Source organism: Sciurus carolinensis, chromosome 18 (assembly GCF_902686445.1).
Source record: "Sciurus carolinensis chromosome 18, mSciCar1.2, whole genome shotgun sequence".
NCBI lineage: Eukaryota > Metazoa > Chordata > Mammalia > Rodentia > Sciuridae > Sciurus > Sciurus carolinensis.
In genome coordinates, this window is record NC_062230.1 from 40,379,208 (window position 1) to 40,400,387 (window position 21,180).

Here is a 21,180-nt window from a genome sequence, read left to right on the forward strand (position 1 = left end):
AGCAAAAACAAGAAAAAATTTAAAGATCTTTTGGATTTCAGAATTGCAGAAAGGAGATTGTGGACCTATATTTATATCTATTCACTTATCCATCCTTCTGTCTCTATGTACATATATGCCTATATGTTAAAAACAGCTTGACTGAAGCATAATTGGCATAATCAAGTGGTTTTTAGTGTATTCACAGTTATACAGGCATCACAATGAATCTTAAATCATTTTATCACCCCAAAGAGAGACCCGTGTACACTGTCCCCTTCTCCCAGCCCTAGGCAGCCAGTAAGATACCTTTTTTTTTTTTTTTTTTTTTGGTGGTGGTTGTGGCGGTGGTGCTAGAGATCACATCCAGGGTCTCAGTCCTTAATATTTTTATTTCAAGATAAGGTTCCACTAAGTTGCCCAGGCTGACCTTGAACTTACAGTCCTCCTGCACTGGCCTCCTGAGCAGCTGGAATTACAGGCATGGCCACCACACCTGAGCAGTAGTCCACTTTCTGTATCTGGGTTTGCCTCTTTGGGACAGTACATAAAAGTGGAATCATATACCATGAGGTCTTTTGTTACCAGTTTCTTTTGCTGAGCACCTTGCTTTCCAGGTTCATCTGCTCTGAAGCAGGCATCGGTGCTCCCTCCCTTTAGTGCAGAGTTGTACTGTGCTGTGCGGACGGGCCAGCTTAGCTTTCCATCAGCTGTTGGGCATTGGGGGTGCTGTAAGTAGTGCTGCTGTGAATGTCTGCATTTCTTTCATTTCTTGTGGGCATTTGGTTCTTTTTATAATCGTCGTCTCTAGCTTGGTGTCCTGTTTGCTGAGACGCCATCATTGCACCTACCTACACATCACAGGCATGGCTCACAGCAGCAAGTGTATCGTAGCAGCTACTTTGCAAACTTCCCCAAGCCCTGCATCTGAACCACTCATGGCTCTTTTTCTCATGTATGAGTGACTATTTTTTCTTTAGTGGTTCTTAATTTTTTGTTGAAAACTGAATATTTTAGATAGATTTGAAAGTTGAATATGAAGTTAGGAAACTGACATTTCACATCACCAGAGGAAAGGTAAGTTGTGTGAAATGCTTGTCATTCATAGAAAATAAATATCTGTATGTTATAATCAGAAAAGCAAATTTCTAGAAGATGCCCTGCCAGAGTAGACACTAGCTAGAATAGTCACACAGATATCTACCCACTAACTCACTGCTCAGCATATTAGTACTTTGAAATTTCTCAACAAAGTACATGTTTAAGCCTTGTGAAAAAATGTTTATTTTTTTTTAAAGAATAAGAAACAGTTCTTGGAAAATGGTTTATGGATCCTTGTATGCAATATTTATATGTTCCTCTGGGTGTAGCTCTGCTTCATTCACACACCTGTTCTTTTTATCCTAACATGGGACTGAAGTGGGGCTCCAGGAAGAACCTGCTGGCAGTGAACAACGTCAGCTCTGTGGCAATCCTCAGTGAGCAGGCCATGTCATCACACTTCCATCAACAAGTGGCTGCCATTCAAGTCTCCCCAAGCTCAGTCAATGTGTCTTTCCTGTCCACGGGGACAGTACACAGCCTGCGCACAGACATGCACATCAGTGGAGTGTTCGCCACCAAGGTGACTGCTGAGGTTGACCCACAGTGTCATGAGGGGTCCTCAGTGTAGAAGAGTTGTTGGGGTAATCAGGACAGCAAGGATCCTGGATGGCAGTTTGGGCCACTTTCAGTTCCATCCTGGATTATCTTATTTCCTGAATCTCCCTGTGCATCATATACAGAAAAAAGTAAACACTTGGGGGCATTTTCCATAACATGGAAGTCAGCCCTAAACTATATCTGTGGAGGATTCAGTGATCTAATGTTAGGCTGACGGCCTGGCAGCACTCAGTATTGGAGCAGAACAGGCTTTGGAAGCATCAGCATCATCAGCACCTCTGTCCCCTGACCTTTGCTTTTGGATACCCATGTTTCTCCAGGATGCTGTGGCTGTCTGGAATGGAAAGCAGGTGGTGATCTTTGAGCCTTCTGGAGCCATGTTACGGAATGCAGGTGGGAATCCTCACCCACAGAGGGATTCTACCACCTAATAAGAGGGATGTGGTCAGGGCTGACATGGGGGCTGGGGAGACCCCATGTCAGTTCTTAAACTTGTGCCTGCATTTCCAGAACCAGTGCTGCAGACCATTAGGATGTGCTCTCTCAGACTGCCATCCTTCTGCACCGTTCTTTCCTTCACCCCGCTGACCTCCAGGCTCTCTTAACTCACAGGAGACTTGTAATTGTGCTGTCCTATAAGTGATCGTCTCCTGCCTCTCTGGGAAGTTCCCCCCTGGTCTTCACCCCACTGCTTCATGTGTTTCCTACACTATTTTTTGTCTCCCCCAGCATTTTGTTGCCTAAAATTCTCTCTGACATTTTTCACATTATCACAGATAATTCACTTGCCTTCTCCCCTTTCCTGTGCGGACTCCCGAAAGGTGAGGATGAGCTCCTTACCCTCATTGTGCCCCACACAGCAGGTACTGAGGTGTTTCCAGTCTTGCAGGTACCATTGCCTCCCTGGCAGGTACCAAACGAAACTTATTAGCACCAGATTAGAACATGTAGCCTCCAGAGTTCCACCTGCCGTAACCAGGTTCTTGCGTGAACATTGGTGCTGTCACGGAGCTTAGCTGCTGGGAGAAAAGGCCACTTTGGGTCCTCATGGCAGGCCCCATTCCTTAGGAGCTGTTGGTTCCTGTGCTCAGAGCCTCATTTTTTTTTTTAATTCCTTTTTTTCCCCTTTTATATTTTATTTATTTATTTTGCTAGCCTTTATTTTTTAGTTTTAGTTTTTCCTCATCTTTTTGTGTTTCCATTTTTCATTTCTTTTTTGTTTTGGAGCCTCATTTTGCTCGTCTGCAAGATTCAGGTAACATGTTGCTCATGAAGCTGTTATAAGGACCGAGACACTTAGGATCTGTATGTGAGATTTTTTTCAGCTCTGTGAAGTCTGGGGCGGTGGGCTGCTGTTCTTCTGACACTCATCCTTGATTTCAGGGGCCTTCCTGTGTGAGTCCCCAGTGGTTGCCATGCATGAGGACAGCATTTATACAGTGGAGCCAAACCGAGTTCAGGTTCGGACCTGGCAGGTAAGTGGCCACTGCTCAGTAAGTGGACTGTGGTGATGAAGACAGATGCTGTTTCGAGAGCCCAAGCCTGAGGTTGACCTTGTCTGGCTTTCTTTGTGTCTCCCTACTGGGTGGGGAAGAAATGGGTCCTGAGACAACTGCTGCATCCATGTCTGCCGTGACCTCTGAAATCCGAGGACAGGGTGAGGCCTTGTTGGACCTGGAGCGCACAGGGCTAGGGAAGTGGGAGGAAACGCTTGCTGGGCTAAGACTACTTCCTAAAAACTGAGTGGCCATCGGTTCAGGGTATGATTATCTGCTTAGTCTGAGGGTGAGGCCAGATGGGAGTGAAGATTGTCTTCAGAGTGACAGGCCTCTGGCCCACTGTCTTGTTCCTCTTTGGCAGTGTGGAGCCAGACACCCCTGTCCTGTCTGCATCCCACACATGCTATTGGAACCCAGAACTGACATGCTGTTAGCTTCCTGTGGCTGTTGAAATAAATTACCACAACTGGGTGGCTTAAAAAAACTGAAATGTATTCTCTCACAGCTCTGAACACCAGAAGTCTGAAATTCAGGTGTCATCAAGGCAGATTCCTTTGGGGGAAGGGGATTGGGTCTGAGAGGAAATCTGTTCCTGCCTCTTCCTGCTTCTCATGGTGCAGCAATCTTTGGTGTTCCTTGGCTTGTGGAATTCCTCACTCTGTCCCATCTTTATATGGCCTGCTCCCTTGCATCCATGTCTTCTTTTCTGAATCTTATAAAGCACTCTTTCCCTGGGGATATAGCTCAGTGATAAAGCATGTATTTAGCATGCAGGAGGTCCTGACTTCAGTTCCTAAGAACCCCGTACCCCCACCAAAAAAAAAAAAACAAAAAAAAAAAAAAAAAACTTGTCATTGGATTTATGGCCCACCCTAAGCTAGAATGGTCTTATTTCAGAAGCCTGGGTTTAATCACATCTGCAAAGACCCTTTTCTCAAATAAGGTCGTGTTCACAGGTTTGACCTTGTGGGGATGCCACAGTACAGCTCACTACATGCAGCAACATTCTGTGACATGGGAGAGCCTCAGCCAAGCCCTGGTTTTAGCTCTGTGATTTCCACCCAGTGCTGAACTCTTTCTCAGAACGCAGTGATTCCTTAGGGCCGCCACGTCCACAGCCTTGCACCTCACCTGCTGCTCCTGTAGGCCCCTTTCATGGAGTTGTCATTTTTAGTTGGTGGTCAAGAAATAAACAAGGCAGTGATAAGTGCCAATGGGGAAAAAAAAAGAAAAAACCGAAGAAATAAGAACCACCATGGTGGGGGAAATGGGAGAGAGACTCAGGACCAGGGTCTGTCTATATTAAAGGCACACCTCAGAACACCAGGCCTGCTCAGACAAGATTGTGGCATACTTTCCAAGATTCAGGGACAGTGAAAATGAATTTCTAAAAATATAAATGATGTGAAATCATTTCCCAACCCCAAACCCCGTAGAGTCTTTTGTTTCACTTAGAGTAAAACCTGACCTCACTTGACCTGCAGTAATGCTGCCCATGTGGCTACTGCTCGCCCTCAGAGCAGGGGACTACCATCATTGCTCTCTCCTGCCCACTGTGTGAATCTGGGACACTGACCCCGTGCTCTACTTCAGTGTGTCTCACCTTCCCTGGAATGCCACCCTGGGCTCTCCAACTAGCTAGCCTTCCTGTCCTTGCCTCCATTGAAACATCACCTGAGATAAGACTTGTATTTTTTTAATTAATTTATTTACTTACTTATTTATTTATTTGTTATTCTTTGGTTCCAGGGATTGAACTCAGGGGCACTCAACCACTGAACCACATCCCCAGTCCTATTTTGTATTTATTTAGAGATAGCATCTCCCTGAGTTGCTTATGCTTAGTGCCTCGCCATTGCTGAGGTTGGATTTGAACTCATTATCCTTCTGCCTCAGCCTCCTGAGCCGCAGGGATTACAGGCGTGTGCCACTGTGCCTGGCAAGACTTGTATTTCTTAAACCCTTGATTAAAGTATGAGGTACACATAGAGATGTAGATGTGTTGTGCTCTGTGTTTGGCTCAGTAAATTTCCACAAGTGGAATGTACCCAGGATACGATCAGCATCCTGGTAGAGCTCCCTTCCTCTCCCAGCCTCCCCACCTGGGGTAATCAGGCACATGACACCAACAGTGTAACAAGTATCCTTGGGACTTTAGCCCACACTATTTGCAGACAGGGCCCCCTGACCAACCCACAGATAGAATGCACCCTTCCACTGCCTACTTTCCACATCCTGTGCATGCCCCCAGAGTGCTTCTTAGCTGAGATTCCTCCTGTGGGCTTGTCGACCTGGCTGCTGTCTGTCTCCACTCTAGCTGTGGGCACCAGGACTTTCTTGGAAGGGGCCCCATCTTTCACCCCTAACTCTAAATTGAGCAGAGTGCTGGGCATGTGAATCATGAGTAGTGTTGAGTAACAAATGAAATGCTATGACTGAGCCACCTGCCTGAGCTTCTCCTCCTTTCCTTAGGGAACTGTCAAACAACTCCTGCTGTTCTCTGAGGCAGAGGGGAACCCGTGTCTCCTGGACGTCTGTGGGACTTTCCTGATTGTAGGGACAGACTCTGCTCACTTTAAAAGCTTTGATCTTTCCCGAAGGTACGGTTTTTTTCTGAATGAAAGCATTACATGTTTAGAGTTAGGAGACAATGTGGTCAGTAGAAAATGGGGTAGATGCCAAAAATCTTAAGTTCTATTTCGATATTACCATGCCATTTGTGTGTGTGTGTGTGGTGCCAGGGCCTTACGTGTGTTAGGCAAGCACTCTACCACTGCTACTGAGCTATACACCCCCAGGCCTTCACCTCACTTTTTTTTTTTTTTTAATAATTTTATAATTCCCAGCCCTTTTTATTTATTTTGAGACAGGGTCTCACTAAGTTGCTGAGACTGGCTTTGGACTTGCGATCCTCCTGCCTTGGCCTCCCAAGATGCAGAGATTACAGGTGTGTGCCACCATGCTTGGCTGCACCTCACTTTTTGATACGCTGTGTGTCTGGCCTGAATTCTTAATCTTCACATGGGATGGCACAACAGAAGGGAAGGTGAAGCATGGGCTTGTTTTGGTGTGAAGTATTCCTGTGTGACGGGTACATGATGCTTTATTTGTCAAAACCATAGGACTTGGTGCACAAGTATGAACCTTAGCACAGGGAAAAAATAAAAATCATTGGAACATTGGAAGATCCCAGGACAGAATAGAAAAGGTGATGAAATAGTCCAGCTGTGTTCAAATGTATGAAATTACTTCAGTGGAGGGTGTGGGCAAAGGTGCTGCCCCAGTGAGCCTGGAAGTGCACAAAGACCCTAGCTCAAGGACAGGAGGAGTGCAGAACACTGCTCTCTGCTTGAGAGCCCTCTCCCTCTGTGGACTCACAAGTCTACTGTTGCTCACATAGACTGGAACTGAACCTAATGTGAAATAAGTGGGTGGTGGATGATAGGAACCCGGTTCTCTCTGCTGGAAGTGAGCAGGAGCCCGAATGGTCCACAGGATGGTGGTTCAGGGCTGAAGATGTCAGGATAAACCCATGGCTTACTTAATACAGATGTGGGTACCACCTAACCTGATAACTGTAGGTATGTCTCTGCACTCAATGGTGCATACAGGTATGTTTCTGTGCTGTCAGCTGGCTGAGCCTAAAAGCAGCAACGCCTCAGTAGAAACGAGCCTATCCAGGGTCCAGATCTTGATTCCTAACACCTTCTCCAACAAAGGAACCAGGGCTCTGTGGAGAAATAGCTGATTCTAGGACTGGGCCAATAAAATAATGAGTTGCACCATCTTTTGTCGGAAGCAAGGAACTGCTAGAAACAAAATAAACAAAGCCTCACAAAATGACAGGCATGGATCAGAGACAGGAACCAATTGAAAGGGCCCTGACAGCCAAAGTTATAACAATTTGAGCAACAAAATAATAAAACAGCGCATTGAATTAAGGTAGAAAATATGCGAGTCCATACTGATATGAATGACCAAGTAAGTCATAACTGGGGAGAAGAGACAAATTTTCCATACTAAAAAATTTTCCATACTATAGTCTCTCCCCACTCCTTTAGCATGGATTGCACTCAGTTCTTTCCAGAGAGCACAGTGTAGAAAGGGAGTCACTTCACAGTGAAGAAACCCAACACGCAAGGTCCACACCAAAGGACAGCAGGTGCCCTGGATGTGGTATGAGGAGCAGGCACCTCACCTCTATGGTCTTCCTCCCAAAGCCCATAACACCACTCTAATATAGAGATCCCAGTAGAGGGACACCCTACCCGACACCTGAGCAGGACTGCACAACTGGCAGGCTCATCACAACCCAACCAAGGAGAGCCTGAGGAGACATGAATATCACATGGGCTCCAGAATGGACTCCTGGGACAAAAAGACATTAGGGAAACTGAGTAAATGTTAATAAAATGAAAAAAGGCTTGAGCTGTACTGTATACCTAGTACTGTTGATACTGGCAGCAAGCTAGAAATAACTGAAGGCCTCTGGCCGGGAGCTAGTCCTGTACAAGGTAGAGGACAACTGTAGGGAAGCTGACCCATCATGCCACAGGAGGTCCCCAAGGCCTGTGTGAAGGGGAAGCACAAGGTGCAGAGCAGCATTTTTATGAGCTGTTGTGTATGAGCAGAGGAGGGGCACCGAGAAGATGGATTCGTATTTGCTTATAGCACTATATGCAGTTTTAGCCAGGTCCATTGGCACACACCAGTAATCCCAGTTCCTTTAGATGCTGAGTCAGGAGGATCTCAAGTTTGAGGCCACTGGAGACAACATAGTGAGACCCCATTTCAAAAAAAAAAAAAAACAACCAACAGATGAGGTTTAAAAGTACCCTGCAGGGCTGGGGAAATAGCTCAGTTGGTAGAGTGCTTGCTTTGCACACACAAGGCCCTGGGTTCAATCCTCAGCACCACAAAAACAAAGTGCACTGCTTTCTGAGCTTGTCCTGTGCCATGCGCACATGGCAGCAGGGCAAGAGCAGTGAGTTGCCAAGCAGAATTCACCACAAGCTCAGGCCCATGGGGCAGGACGGGGACCTCCAACTTGTCCTGGACTCTCCCTTCTCTCCTGCAGAGAGGCAAAGGCACACTGCAACTGCAAAAACCTGGCCGAAGTGATCCCTGGGGTGGGGGCCATCGCTTCTCTCAGATGCAACGCCAGCGGGAACAAGATCAGTATCCTCCTCAGCAAGGTGAGGTGCACATCCCTACTGGTGACCCCACCATGCCACATGGGTCTTGGTGTCTGCTGGAACCTCTCCCACATGGTCCCATCTTCCCACGCCCTCCATTTCTTCCTGCACACCTGCACACTTTCAGTCTTTTCCTGCCTTTCTTTGTTTCTTATTTCATCAGAAACAGTTATTTCCTCAGAGAGCCCTTCACCCCTTTTCTTTTTTGCTTGTTTTCCTCACCTAACAACTAAGTTCTCTTTGGCACAAGAAGGGGTAATAAGGACTGTTGCAGATGAGCCTTTAAGTAAATTACTTGGAGAAGTAGGATGTGGTGTGAAGAAGGGCTCTGGCAGCCACGTGGAGCGGGTCTGCTTCCACACGCTTTGCTCCTTTGCTCATTTGAGAGTTGATTGCTGGCTGCCTTCAGTGGAGCAGGCACTGGACAGGGTGCTGCAGATAGAGGTGGTACTGAAATGCAAGGACTCAGCCTCCCCTGTGGGTGAGCAGACAGTGGTTACCTAGGAGTTTTCATACTGTGGCAACTGTGAGGAGGTGGGTTGTGAAAGTGGAGCACCAAGAAGCTTGAGGAGGTGGAGTAGAACCAAGGTAGGAGCCATCAGAAGTGAGAGCTTGACCAACAGAGTGTGTTCTCACCAGAGGTCAGCCTCAGTGGTGAAATGAACAGCAGGACTGGTGTGTGGTCACCTGACCAGCACTGACCTTGGTGCAGAGAGAGGCACGGCAATGAGTGTTCTTCTAGAGGGTGGTTTTAAACAGTGGAGTAAGAGAGGCAAGGCAGATACAGAGCTTCCCTTGGCACCCATCACCGATGTCCTTGAGGGACTGGCCATGAAATGGGAGTGGCAACCACTGGACTTGATGATCTCTTGTCCTGTTTGAGAGGGTAGGTACTATTGAGACACCTCCCCAGTTTCCAACCCACACAGCATTCGGGAGGAAGGTGGGCATGTCAGGTTGCGGAGGCAGGGAAGGTAGACTTGTTGAGTTGGGGGCAAATATAGAAGTCATGTCCAGTGGGGGGGGGGGGCAGGGAGGGAAGGTGGGCGTGTCAAGTTGGGGGCAGCATGTGGGCAGTTCCATATCTACTGGCAGCAAACTTAGATCTTAAAGAGAGAGCTGACTGGAAATGAGGATAAAGGAGCAATCATTGGCTTGTGCCCAAGGGAGATGCTTCAGGAGGAAATGAAGCAGATGCTGCTAGCCCCCAGGAACCCAACTGGGCCCTGAGAAAACCACATGAGCAGATTTGGCCAGGTAGGTGGGAGCTGCTGAGGACAAGGTAGCAGCTTGGAACCCAGAGGCGGTAGACAGTCCCATCTTCCCAACTGGGCAGTGCTGAGTTGTGCATGCCAGGAAACAAAAACAGGCCAGGGACCATGTGTACCAGTCTAGTATCACTGGGAGTCCTTGAAGCTCCAAAGAGGCCTATGGTACTAAGCGGGGACAGTGCACAGAGACTGCTTGCTCCAAAGGGGCAGGAATGACGTTGAGGGCAGAGGCTGAGGGAGGTAGTACTGTTTCAAAGATGCTTAAGAGAGAGGAAGCTCCGAGGTCCTGGGGGCAGGGGGATAGAAGAGGGCAGGGCAAGGCAGGGACTGACCCTTGCTGTCTCTGCATCCCATCAATAATGTTTATCCATGTAACGTTTAAAAACAAGAAGTGAGTATAAAGACCAAGCTTAACTAGGACAGCAGAGCTGGGAGTGAAGGATGGCATCCTGAGTCCCACAGGCCCCCATGGTGGCCACCAGTGTCCAGGACACAGTCTTCCTTGTAGTCCTGGAGAGAGGGAGGCAGGATGAGAGGGCCCCCCCAGGCCCATGGCGTGAGCATGAGTGCTATTGCAGATGCCTTCCTCTCAGTACTTACACTTTATTTATTGCATTTATGAAGATTTTGAGAAACTGATGCTTCTATGTAGTCAAACCTATTGATGGTTCCAGTTTGAGATTTCTTCCATGTCTCTTAAACCTACAGCATCTTCTATCTAAACTTTTGGCAAATATTCATTTCCTTGCTTTTCCTTTCTAAAGTACTCATGTCCCACTTATTGCTCTAATACCTGCTGGAATAAAGTTTCCCACAGTCACCTTGAGTTCTGGACATGTGTTCCCCTAGCACTGCTCCATGGGTGTGCAAAGCCCAGACCTAGCATCTGAGTCACGTCCACTGGCAGGAGCTTTGTTTGAGAATGATGTGCATTAACTAACTGCATAACCCAGAGGCCAGTGGCAGAGGAATGCTGTGAGGACTGAGGTGCTGGAGCCAAGCAGGTTCCCTCTCTTTTTGAGGTCAAGGCAGCACATGCACACAGCCCCTTTCCTATGCAAGGGTCTAAAAAAGGAAATAAATGACAAACTAATGGAACTAGTGACATGGTGACATTATCTGTTGCATTTTGTACCTGCTGGTTCCCTGGTCTTGTCTTTTTTCTTTTTCTTTCCTTAGTACTAGGATTGAACCCAGGGCTAGTATTCCTCCCTCCTCAACTCTGGAGCAGGGTCTCATTAAATTGCTTACAGCCTCAACAAATTGCTGAGGCTGATCTTGAATTTGCATTCGTCTTGCTTCAGTGTCCCAAACTGCTGAGATCACAGGTGTATGCTACCATGCCCAGCTCCCTGATCCTGCAGTTGAGGATTCTGATGTGAGTTCCTTATCTGAAGACCAGCCCAGCACATACTGAAACAAGATTCACTCCCACAGTCCTTACCTTGATAGCTTGGCTGGGTCCAGGGAAGAAAGAATGTGAGAGAGAAGTACAAGAGGCGGAGGCATCATGAGCTTGTGGGAGAGGGCTGCTGAAGGAAAACAGGGAGACTGGAACTGTGGGAGCACTTGGAGAACAACCAGCCCTGAGAGGCCGCTGTGCCTGGGTGCCATCCATGACAGCTGGTGCAGAGCGGAAGCCAGGATCTGCTCTGAGCCCTGCCACTTCCATAGCACTCACAAGTGCTCTTGACAGGAAAGGCACTATTCAGGTGCAGTTTTCAGGAACTGGTCCATGAAGGATCTTCAGGAAAGGCTGCCACTGCTAACGCTTCTGGGGTTTGAGTCAGTGCTTGCCCACAGTTTTCCTCAATGGTTCAAGATGGAGGGTCTCTAAAAAGCTGAGGTATGATTCATATAACAAAACTAGCAATTTAAATTGAACAATTCAGTGGCACTTAGTACATTCACGTTGTTGTACAGATACCACTTCTATCTAGTTCTAAAATGTCTTCATCCATCTAAATGCCATGGTAGCTGACACGGTCACACATGCCTATAATCCCAGCAACTTGAGAGGCTGAAGCAGAAGCTCATGAGTTTAAGGCCAGCCTCAGCAACTTAGCAAGATCCTGTCTTACAATAAAAAGGGCTGGGGATGTAGCTCAGTTGGTAAAGCACCTCTGGAGTTCAGTCCCCAGCATCAGAAAGAAAGAGGGGCGGGGTAGGAGAAAGAAAGAGTTGAGAGAGAGAGAAAGAAAGAAAATGCCGTGCCCATTAGGTAGTCTGGCCCAGCAACCACTGTTCTGCGTGCTGTCTGCGTCTGCCTCTTCTGGCCGTTTTGTACATATGGAAACTTGAAGCCTCTGTGCCTGCCTGCCTTTCACTGAGCGTGTTTCCAAGGCTCCTCCAATTGCAGCAGTGTCAGTTCTGTGGACCTTGTGGCCCAGCACTACCCCTTGGTAGGGTGGACCACATTTTTTTTTTTTAATATTTTTTCTAGTTGTCAATGGACCTTTATTTAATTAATTTATTTACATGCGGTGCAGAATTGAACCCAGTGCCTCACACATTTTATGCAAAAGCTCTACCACTGAACCACAACCCCATCCCAAGGGTGGGCCACATTTTGTTAACCACGCATCCATCCATGCACACTTGATGTCTCCCCTCCTGCTCTCATGAAGAGTGCTGGCATGAACTTGTGAGTGGAGCAGACATTTTAGAAAGCTCCACAAGCCCCACTGGTCAGTGGGCTGAGTATGGCCAATATGCTCTTGCTCAGCATGGTGGGTGCAGTGAGCCTCCTGGTGCTTCCACTCTTGGCCTCATGGTGGACAGGACTTACCACCTAGTGTTGCCAGCCACGAAATGGAAATATCCAGTTGTTCTCCATCTTTTTTTTTCTTCTTTCTTTCTTTTTTTTTGGGGGGGGATGGGGGAGTGAAGTGGTACTGGGGATTGAATCCAGGCTGAGTTTACCACTGAGCTAAATCCCTGTTTTTGTTTTTTATTTTAAGAGAGGGTCTCACTTGGTTGTCCAGGCTGGCCTTCAACTTACAATCTTCCTGCCTCAGCCTCCTGAGTTGCTGGGAACACCCCGCTCCAGCCTCCATTTTGTGAAGCTTATTTCATTTTTATTCTGTGTGTTGCTCTATCAGAATCCAAATTCCTTCTGGTTTCCTTGGTTGATCAACTTCAGCTAGGAAAATATCTCCAGTCATGCCAAGAGCAGCTAAACCGTCTTTTAGAATTTGTTTTCTGTCCTCTGACATCAAGTGGTCACCTGGATACTGCCCAGTGGGACAGAGGGAAGCTGGCATTCGAGTGTAAGTTCTGAAAGCACAGCCCACGCAGCATTGGTCAGGCACGTCCCTGAATTGTCCCATCTTCTCTCCCCAGGCTGACAATAGCCCCGATTCCAAAATTTGCTTCTATGATGTCGAAATGGACACAGTGATTGTCTTCGACTTCAAGGCTGGACAGATTGATCAGAGAGAGGCACTGTCCTATAATGGGCAAGAGACTAACAAGTAAGATTGTGGTTGGGGATTTTGTTAAATATTGAAAACAGTATTTGTCTACTTCTTATCTTTTGGGCTGATTGTTCCTAAGTTATGTTTCAAACTTCCAAAGTTTACTAGTAGTAAACTTCACAACAGCATTTACTAGTAGTAAGAACAAGATGAATAACAGAAACTTGTGCAGTTGTGGAGGATTCAAGACCTTGGTTTCTGTCCTCCAGAGCTAAGGTTCTGGAGTTAGTTGAGTAGAAACTTGAACTTTGGAGGGGCTCTGGCCACAGGGTCTGTAGAGATGGCCTAGGAGTCACAGAACAAGGTGGAGGAGTGAGCCTCACACCTGTTGATGTTTCCAGCAGGAGGGAGGGGGTGCTGTCTTTGTGAAGAATGTGTTTGTCTTTCTTCGAAAGGTTAATAAATCATAGATGTGTAGTTCTTTCTGCCACTGAGAAAACATTCTCAGGACCTCAAGTGCTTAGAATAATTCACCTTCACCCTCATTGATTCTGCATGAAGTTAGGCAGGAAAACAAGCTGTATGGCAGAGGACACAGGGGTTGAGTCTGCCCCTTGTCAGTGGTACAGCAGTCTAGCTAACATCAGAGCAGGTGCGTAAGCAGCAAGGTGAGTGCCAACAGGAAAGTATGCCATGGGCCAGGCGCAGCCTGTGATCCCAGCAGCCCGGAAGGCTGAGGCAGGAGAATTGAGGGTTCAAGGCCAGCCTCAGCAACTTGGACCCTGAGCAACTTAGCAAGATCCTGTCTCAAAATAAAATATAAAAAGGGCTGGAGATGTGACTCAGGGGTTAAATGCCCTTGGATTCAATCCCCAGTACCAAAAGAAAGAAAAGAAAAGAAAAAACCATCACTTGGGAACCTTTAGGCATGGGCCAGTGGCTCCTGGAAGAGCAAAAGAACTGAGTGGTGGGTCAGTGTTTCTTCTGACATCCTTTGTTCTGCTCTGCTATTTTGGGTAGGTATTTTCATTCTGGTGTTTTTCTTGTGCTGAGGGTAGAACCAGGATTTGCACATGCTAGACAAGTGCTCTACTACTGAAATACACCCTCAGCCCCACTTTCGCTAGTTTTAACAGATCTCTCCTTTCCAGCACACCTTCTCTTGTCTAGCCTCTGTGTCCCCTGCCTTTCTTGAGCACCTGCCTCGTCAGACCCTTCTGTGGAGCCCTCCTTGACCTGGCATGGTCCACCTTGCACTCCTGCTGCTCCTCCAGTTTAACACTCCTAATCCACCCCCAGTTCTCCTGCTTCAGAGCACATGCCCTTGAGCATCTTGCCCCTCAGAGACAGTCATAGCGCACTTCCCAGAGGTCCAGTTCTGACCAAAGCACCCTCCTCTTGGCCACCCACATTTAAAACTTCAGAACTAACCTCTTCTTTAATCTCTGCTGTCTGTGACCCAAATCTCCAGTTTTCCCTGTAAAATATCTTTAGAGTTCTCACTTTTCTCCCCACTCTATCTGCTGTTCTTGACTTTCCTTGCAGAGGTGGCAGCCTTCTTTCTGTTCATTCTTCATCCCTTTCCAGGCCAGTGTCACTTCAAAGGAACCTTTGAATCACTGTGTCTGGCACTCTCTGGGCACTCAGTAAATGCTCTATCCAAAACACTGTGCCCATCACATCTGCAGTGCTCGAGAACAATGTGGTCCCTGGAACAGCTTCAGCTCTAGTACCAGGGGTCTCCATGAAGAATGTTCTTTTTCTGCAGGACTGGGTCCTGCCCTGCTGCACAGCCAGCCTTGGCTGATGAGCCAGCAGGCCCCCACCCCACCCCTCTCCTGGCTTGACCATGTACCTCTGGGGGTAGCAGGTGAGAGAGTCACTGTCTCAACTCAAGTGCCTTCCCTCTTTTTAACTCTTTTTCCATTCTTTAAGCCAGTTACTTTTTTTCTTCCTGCAGTACTTTATGGCGTTTAGGGACAATAAAACATGGGATTTTAGAGATGAGAAGGGACCAGGATGAAATAGGAAACATCAAACAGTCACCTCCAGGGCTTGAACCCAGGTCTGCACTTAGGAACCTCTGCATCTATGCTGCCTAGCAGGGGGCACAATCCCACTAGTCCTGGAAAAGGGCCTTCTGGCAAGAGTCCTGTGTCCTCCACAGGACCTCCAGAGCCCAAGTGTCATGTCTGCATCCCTCAGACTGCACTTCACCAGGGCCAGTTTGAGACTCTTGAGTGTGCTCTGATAGGATGCATGGCAACACGGGGTACAGAGCTGCCCCCAGGCTGAGCACTGCACAGGGAGACCACAGCCTGATGGTGGGAACTGGGACAAGTGGGTGTGGAGCCATGGTAACAGGAACGCTCTTCTCATTTGGATATGGATCTTCCCTTCTCTTCTAGGAGCCACATTTTTGCAGATGAACGACTGACAAATTGTGTTCCCGTGAGTCATTTCTGGGATCAGAGCGAGCCCAGGCTTTTCGTGTGTGAGGCCGTGCAGGAGGTGTTGGGACCCCAGTTGCAGACTACAGACAAGCAGCCCCTCACCCAGGACAGCACCAGCCCCACGGTACCTACCACTTTGCCACATAGTGTCTGCATAGACACACATGGTGGCCATGTGCCAAGCACAAGGTCTTTGTGACTTGGCTTGTGGGAGAATTACTAATGAGATCCACGTGGAGTGGAGCCTCATGCGTCCCACTGCCTGAAGGCGTCATTGCCCTTCAGAACCATTTCTCTGGGTTGACAGCGCACGTCTCGAGTGTAGGAAAGCTGTGCTGTGTGGCACCTCTCTCCTCTGTGGGCTTCATACGTTCGCTACCTCTACCCTTTCTGTCTGGTCTGACTCTGAACATTGTTTCTAGGTTCTCTTGTTATCTCAGCTATTGTGTTATTCTCTCTCTGAGCTGCGTTGTGTTGAAGCACCTACTGTGAACTAACCCTGATGTTAGCCAGGGCCGCAGTTGGACCTGAGATAGCATGGCTATGCTCCACCTATTCCACCACATTCCACCACCTTCAGACAAGGCAGATTACCACCTAAACCGCTTCCTCTGCGGAGCCTCCCACCTCCATACATGCACTCCAGAGTACCAGAGTTGTACCCTGGGGCCCTCTGAGACCCTCTGACTGTCCAATTCTCGTGTCTTGCAGGACATCAGACATTGTGAGCCTCTCTCTAACCCCCCTCATTCTCAGAGGAATCTATATGGGCTCTTGGATAATTAAGAAAAGGGCAGCCCACCCTGAAACGTCAGGACTTGTCTCCATGCCAAAGGCACATACCTCACCAGGACAGTGAGAATTGGGCCTAAGCCTGTCTGTAGTCAGTTCAGTGCCCCAGGATTCTTAGACTATCCTTGGTCCTGAAACACTGGTAAAATGTGTTGAGGTAGCTTCTCCCTCTGTTTTTTGTTTGTTTTGTTTTTGTTTTGGGGTTTTTTGTTTGTTTTGGTACCAGGGATTGAACCCAGGGAAGCTCTACCACTGAGTCGCACCCACCAGCTGTTTTTATTTTTAATCTGGAGCCAGAAACTCACTAAGTTGCCCAAGCCAGCCTCAAATTAGGTATCCTCTTGCCTCAGCCTCCATATCACTGGGGGCATGAACCTCCACACCCAGCCCATTGTTGATTTTTAAATCAGAATAAAGATACCAAGGGGATAACTTTTAAAACAAAGAGCCTTTTTGAGCTTACGCCACCAACTCATGTGGAAATGATGAGTCACTCTGGTGGTCACAGCCTGGGTGGGCTGGGTCCTTCCAAAGGGGGCAGATAGCAGTTGAGAAGCCCTGGTGGAGACAGTGGCCACATGCTCTGAGGAGAAGAGTTGACTCTCCTGTTTTCTCTGGGTATGTGAACTTCCTGGCAGTGAAAATGGAGATGAGAAGGAAAATAGAAAATTATATTTTCAAATTAAAAACAGTGTTGTCCTTTCTCTCCAGGAGGACGTCTTGATTCTGTCCTTCTTCGTTTCCGAGGAGCATAGCTTCCTGCTGTATGAGAGCTTCCCCCGGCCTCCTGCCTACCAAGCCCTGGTGGGGATGGAAGTGCCCCATTATTACTTCACAATAAAGGTGAGGTGCTGCAGCCTTCTCTGCCTCCCCTGCTGGCAGGGTTCTTCTAGGCATCTCCAGGCACTGAGGTGCACGCTAGCCTTCCAGATTCCCTGCTTTTGCCTCTCCTTAAGCCAGTTTAGCCATTTACTGTAATTTGCCACATGAAATTCAGTACACACTGAGGTCTGCCGAGCTGGGAAAATTTACAAGAAGTGACTTTGCTCTTAGGATGGTCAGAAGTCATGCTGAGAGCACTGTGCCCTTGGTGTGACTCAGGTCAGGACTCTATGACTTTCTCTTTTGGCTTTTCCCCTAAAGGCATGTTACCTTTCAGCTTTTCTGTCTTTTCTTTTTTATTCTAGCTGTTTTCTGGAAATTACATATTCCTGTGTTCACTGTAGAAAATTTAGAAACTAAATAAAGAAGTACAAACCAGGGTCAGAAATCTCCATAACCCTAGCCTAGAGATAGTTGCTATGAACAGGGTGGTGCTTCCTTTCCAGAGGTTTCTGTACTCAGGTGTGAATGAATCACATACACATAATGTTTTTAAAATTTTTGATAGAATGGAGTCGTTTTCAGCACACGGGAGCACAAACCCCAACTAGTTGACTTTGAACAAGCTCTTTACCTTCCTTGAGACATAGTCTCCTTATGTCCAGGTCCCTTCTAGACCTGAAATCAAATCTGTCTCTGGTTCTGAAATGACATGCTGATTAAAGGATGCCTGGCATGTCTGCCCATGACATCCAGACGGACTATCATCAGCCTTCATCCAGGCAGACTGGCAGCCTGTGAGTAACTCCTTTCAGTGAGTTCACCACCCAGTTGTTCTTCAGCCTGGGGGCTCCAGAGTCACTTGAGAGTCTTTTTCGCCCAGGAGCCCAGTGGGCCTACCAACTTAGAATCCTGCCTAGGCTGGTGCTATTAGTGAACCCAGGTGGTCCTATAGGGCGTGGGGGTTACTGATTTCCAGTCAGGAACTGGATGTGGCAGCTGCTAGGAACTTTGATCCCCTAAAAGGAGGAAACTACTCTTCTCCTGGATCCATGCCTTTCATAGACACATAGACCACCTCTCTGCCATCTCCCTTCTACTGTCACATTATGAGGACTAAAAAGTGTCAACTTTTACATGTTTCTGGTTTTTTACATAAGTTGACTTTAAATGGATCTTAATAATAAGCCCTATACTTTTCTAATTTTTTGCAGATAGCATGTGTTAATTGTACAACCAAAGCTTTGGGGGGTAGGTGATAGACCACAGAGGAAGGACCTGAGTACTCTTGTGCACAGCCACATGAACTAATGAGACTGTATTGCATGGGCTGTCAGGCAGTTCCCAGCAAGTATGCAGAACCCACTGGGTCTTTTGCCAGGGCTGTGGCTCACCTTAAAAGGAGATGGCATAAAAGATCTGGGGCAGGAGGGCACTGCCCTTTGATTTGTGATAGTTCCATGAGCAACATTGCCTGTCTCCAGTTCTGGGCTTGTGGATTTGTGGATAGTTATGCATGCACTAGAAACAAGAATGAACCTGGCTACAGTTGGAGCTTCAGCTCTCCAAGGCATGGCAAAGCAGTCACACAGCCACTCAAAGTTGGCATGACAGTTAGTTACACTTCTACATGCATTAAGATGGAGTAGATCTGGTGAAGTTCTGGAAAGTCTGGATGGGGCTTGCCAAGCTCAGAGATTCAGCGTAGGTGTCCTTAGTCACTTTACCTTAAGTGGGTTAGCACCACACTGGCGTTTCTCTGAATTCCATTCTCATTTTGTTTCCTTACATACTTGAATTTTTCTTTGAGAACTTGAAGTTCTTTCTAGAGTATCCCCTATTGTTTTCTCATTATAGATTTTCATTTTTTCCACATACTCATGCATCTTTTCTTTTTATCTCTCATTCTCATCTCCCTTTTCATGTCCACCCTGGTAGTTGTTGTTCCAGAGAGGAGGTGTATATGACCCAGAGCCCCAGGTTAGGACTGGTCACCTTGACTCTGTTGTCTCCCCAAGACCCTTTGCTTCCGGAGTCATGAGCTATGTTGGTAATGCACCCACACTTCCCACCTACCCATATGCCCGCGTGAGAAATTGCCAGGAAGCTTAGACTCCAGTGCCAGCTCACCTAGCATTATCCCGCAAGGCTTGACAGAACCTCTCAACTCTGGGCCTGGCCTGGACCTGTGGCATACACAGCCGCTTCACCAGAGGTTTACATACAGAAAATGTGTCGTTGACCTGCGTTTGTAACCTGTGAGGTATATTTTGCCCCTTTAAAAACTACCCTTCTGGAAAGAGTTTCCCGCCGCCGGGGCAGGATGAGGGGCTTCGGCAACAGCAACCAGATACAGAGGCTGTGCTAAATGGGAAAGGCCTCGGTACCGGCACTCTTTACATCGCGGAGAGCCGCCTGTCTTGGCTAGATGGTTCTGGATTAGGATTCTCACTGGAATACCCCACCATTAGTTTACATGCGGTGTCCAGGGACCTAAATGCCTATCCTCGAGAGCATTTGTACGTTACGGTGAATGCCAAATTTGGAGAAGAATCAAAAGAATCTCTTGCTGATGAAGAGGAGGAAGACAGTGATGATGATGTTGAACCTATTACTGAATTTAGATTTGTACCTAGTGATAAATCAGCATTGGAGGCACTGTTCACTGCAATGTGTGAATGCCAGGCTCTGCATCCAGATCCTGAGGATGAAGACTCAGATGATTATGATGGTGAAGAATATGATGTGGAAGCACATGAACAAGGGCAGGGTGATATCCCTACATTTTATACCTATGAAGAAGGATTATCCCATTTAACAGCAGAAGGGCAAGCCACACTGGAGAGAATTAGAAGGAATGCTTTCTCAGTCTTTGAGCAGCCAGTATAACATGGCTGGGGTCCGAACAGAAGATTCAGTACGAGATTATGAAGATGGCATGGAGGTAGATACCACACCAACAGTTGCTGGACAGTTTGAGGATGCAGATGTTGATCACTGAAAATGATTTGTGCTGCTTTAATGTTCTGCTTATAACTGTACGAGAGAACTTGGTGCCTCTTCCACTTTGGAGTGGGGTTGATGAAAGTCTTTCCTTCTCCAAAACTCAACATTTAAACCAGTTCTTTCTCAAGACAAACTATACTGAGACAGCAGGTTGTCATCAGCAGAAGGAACAATGAACTTTATTAACAAAGGTGAATTAATTCAACCAAGGGGGTACTTGTAGTTTATGATTTACCCTAAAACTTTGTGTCTAGGTACCCTTTGAGTGGGCCTATAATTCCTGCCATCGCTGTATGAATCATCTGTATGTTAGCAGACCGGTGGTAAAGATGCCTAGGAGCTTGGAGTGTGGGAAGAAAAGGCAAAGATCTCAGAAGGAACAGCCTTTGTTGTTCTCCACAGAGACAAGAGTCTTTTAATGATTTGGGGACCGAATTAATTAATTCAGACCTCTGTAGTAACCTCTTGGGAAATATCCCAGCTATAGATCCTGCTGCTGACACAAGTGTTTCTGGCTAGCTTCTACTCCTTCTGACCTCTTTTACCAGTCTGCCCTGTTATAGCCTCTTAGGTTATATCATTTAATTTCTACCCTCTTAGGTTAGTTTTCTGGAACAGAACAAGTGAACTGAAATGAAGTCCTCCAAGTACTTCTAATGATAATTGTTTTGTCTTTGTAATAGCTTAGCAAATAAATCTACATTTTCTATAAAAAAAAAAAAACAAAAAAAAAAACTACCCTTCTGGGGCTGGGGATATAGCTCAGCTGGTAGAGTGCTTGCCTCACAAGCACAAGACCCTGTGTTCAATCCCCAGTACTACAAAAAATAAAAAATTTTAAAAACTACCCTTCTGATTATTTGCCTATATGCAAATTCCTCAGCTTCATTTCTCCCGTCTTTCCAGTGCTCACACATTCAAAGATAGTTGGGGAGAGAGTACAAAGGCCCTTGTCCCCAGAGCCTGCACTGTGTGATCTTGGCTGTTGCTTCAGTCTGCTGTCACATGGAGTAAACAGTTCCTGCCTCACATAGCTGTGATGAGGAACCAAAACAAGAGACCCTGTGAGCATGCAGGGCATAGTG

At 47.1% G+C, this 21,180-nt stretch overlaps 2 protein-coding genes across 4 annotated transcripts in view; both read left to right on the forward strand.

Annotated features, from left to right (window-relative positions):
• Ift140 (intraflagellar transport 140) overlaps positions 1-21,180 on the forward strand; it is a 79,501-nt gene that overhangs the window by 14,944 nt on the left and 43,377 nt on the right. For all 3 annotated transcript variants that reach the window (XR_007106112.1, XM_047533709.1, XM_047533708.1), the window contains exons 10-17: positions 1,400-1,603; positions 1,962-2,034; positions 3,025-3,116; positions 5,613-5,740; positions 8,218-8,335; positions 12,949-13,079; positions 15,431-15,599; positions 16,979-17,110. Coding sequence is in view for 2 of the 3 variants with exons in the window: in XM_047533709.1 (XP_047389665.1) it covers positions 1,400-1,603; positions 1,962-2,034; positions 3,025-3,116; positions 5,613-5,740; positions 8,218-8,335; positions 12,949-13,079; positions 15,431-15,599; positions 16,979-17,110 (1,047 nt within the window). In the remaining variant the exon portion in view is untranslated. The remainder of the gene's footprint in view (positions 1-1,399; positions 1,604-1,961; positions 2,035-3,024; positions 3,117-5,612; positions 5,741-8,217; positions 8,336-12,948; positions 13,080-15,430; positions 15,600-16,978; positions 17,111-21,180) is intronic.
• Positions 19,127-20,851, forward strand: LOC124970624 (methylosome subunit pICln-like). Its single transcript, XM_047534108.1, is given in 3 exon segments — positions 19,127-19,139; positions 19,353-19,936; positions 19,938-20,851. Coding segments are annotated over 3 exon segments (750 nt in total). The 3' UTR covers positions 20,091-20,851.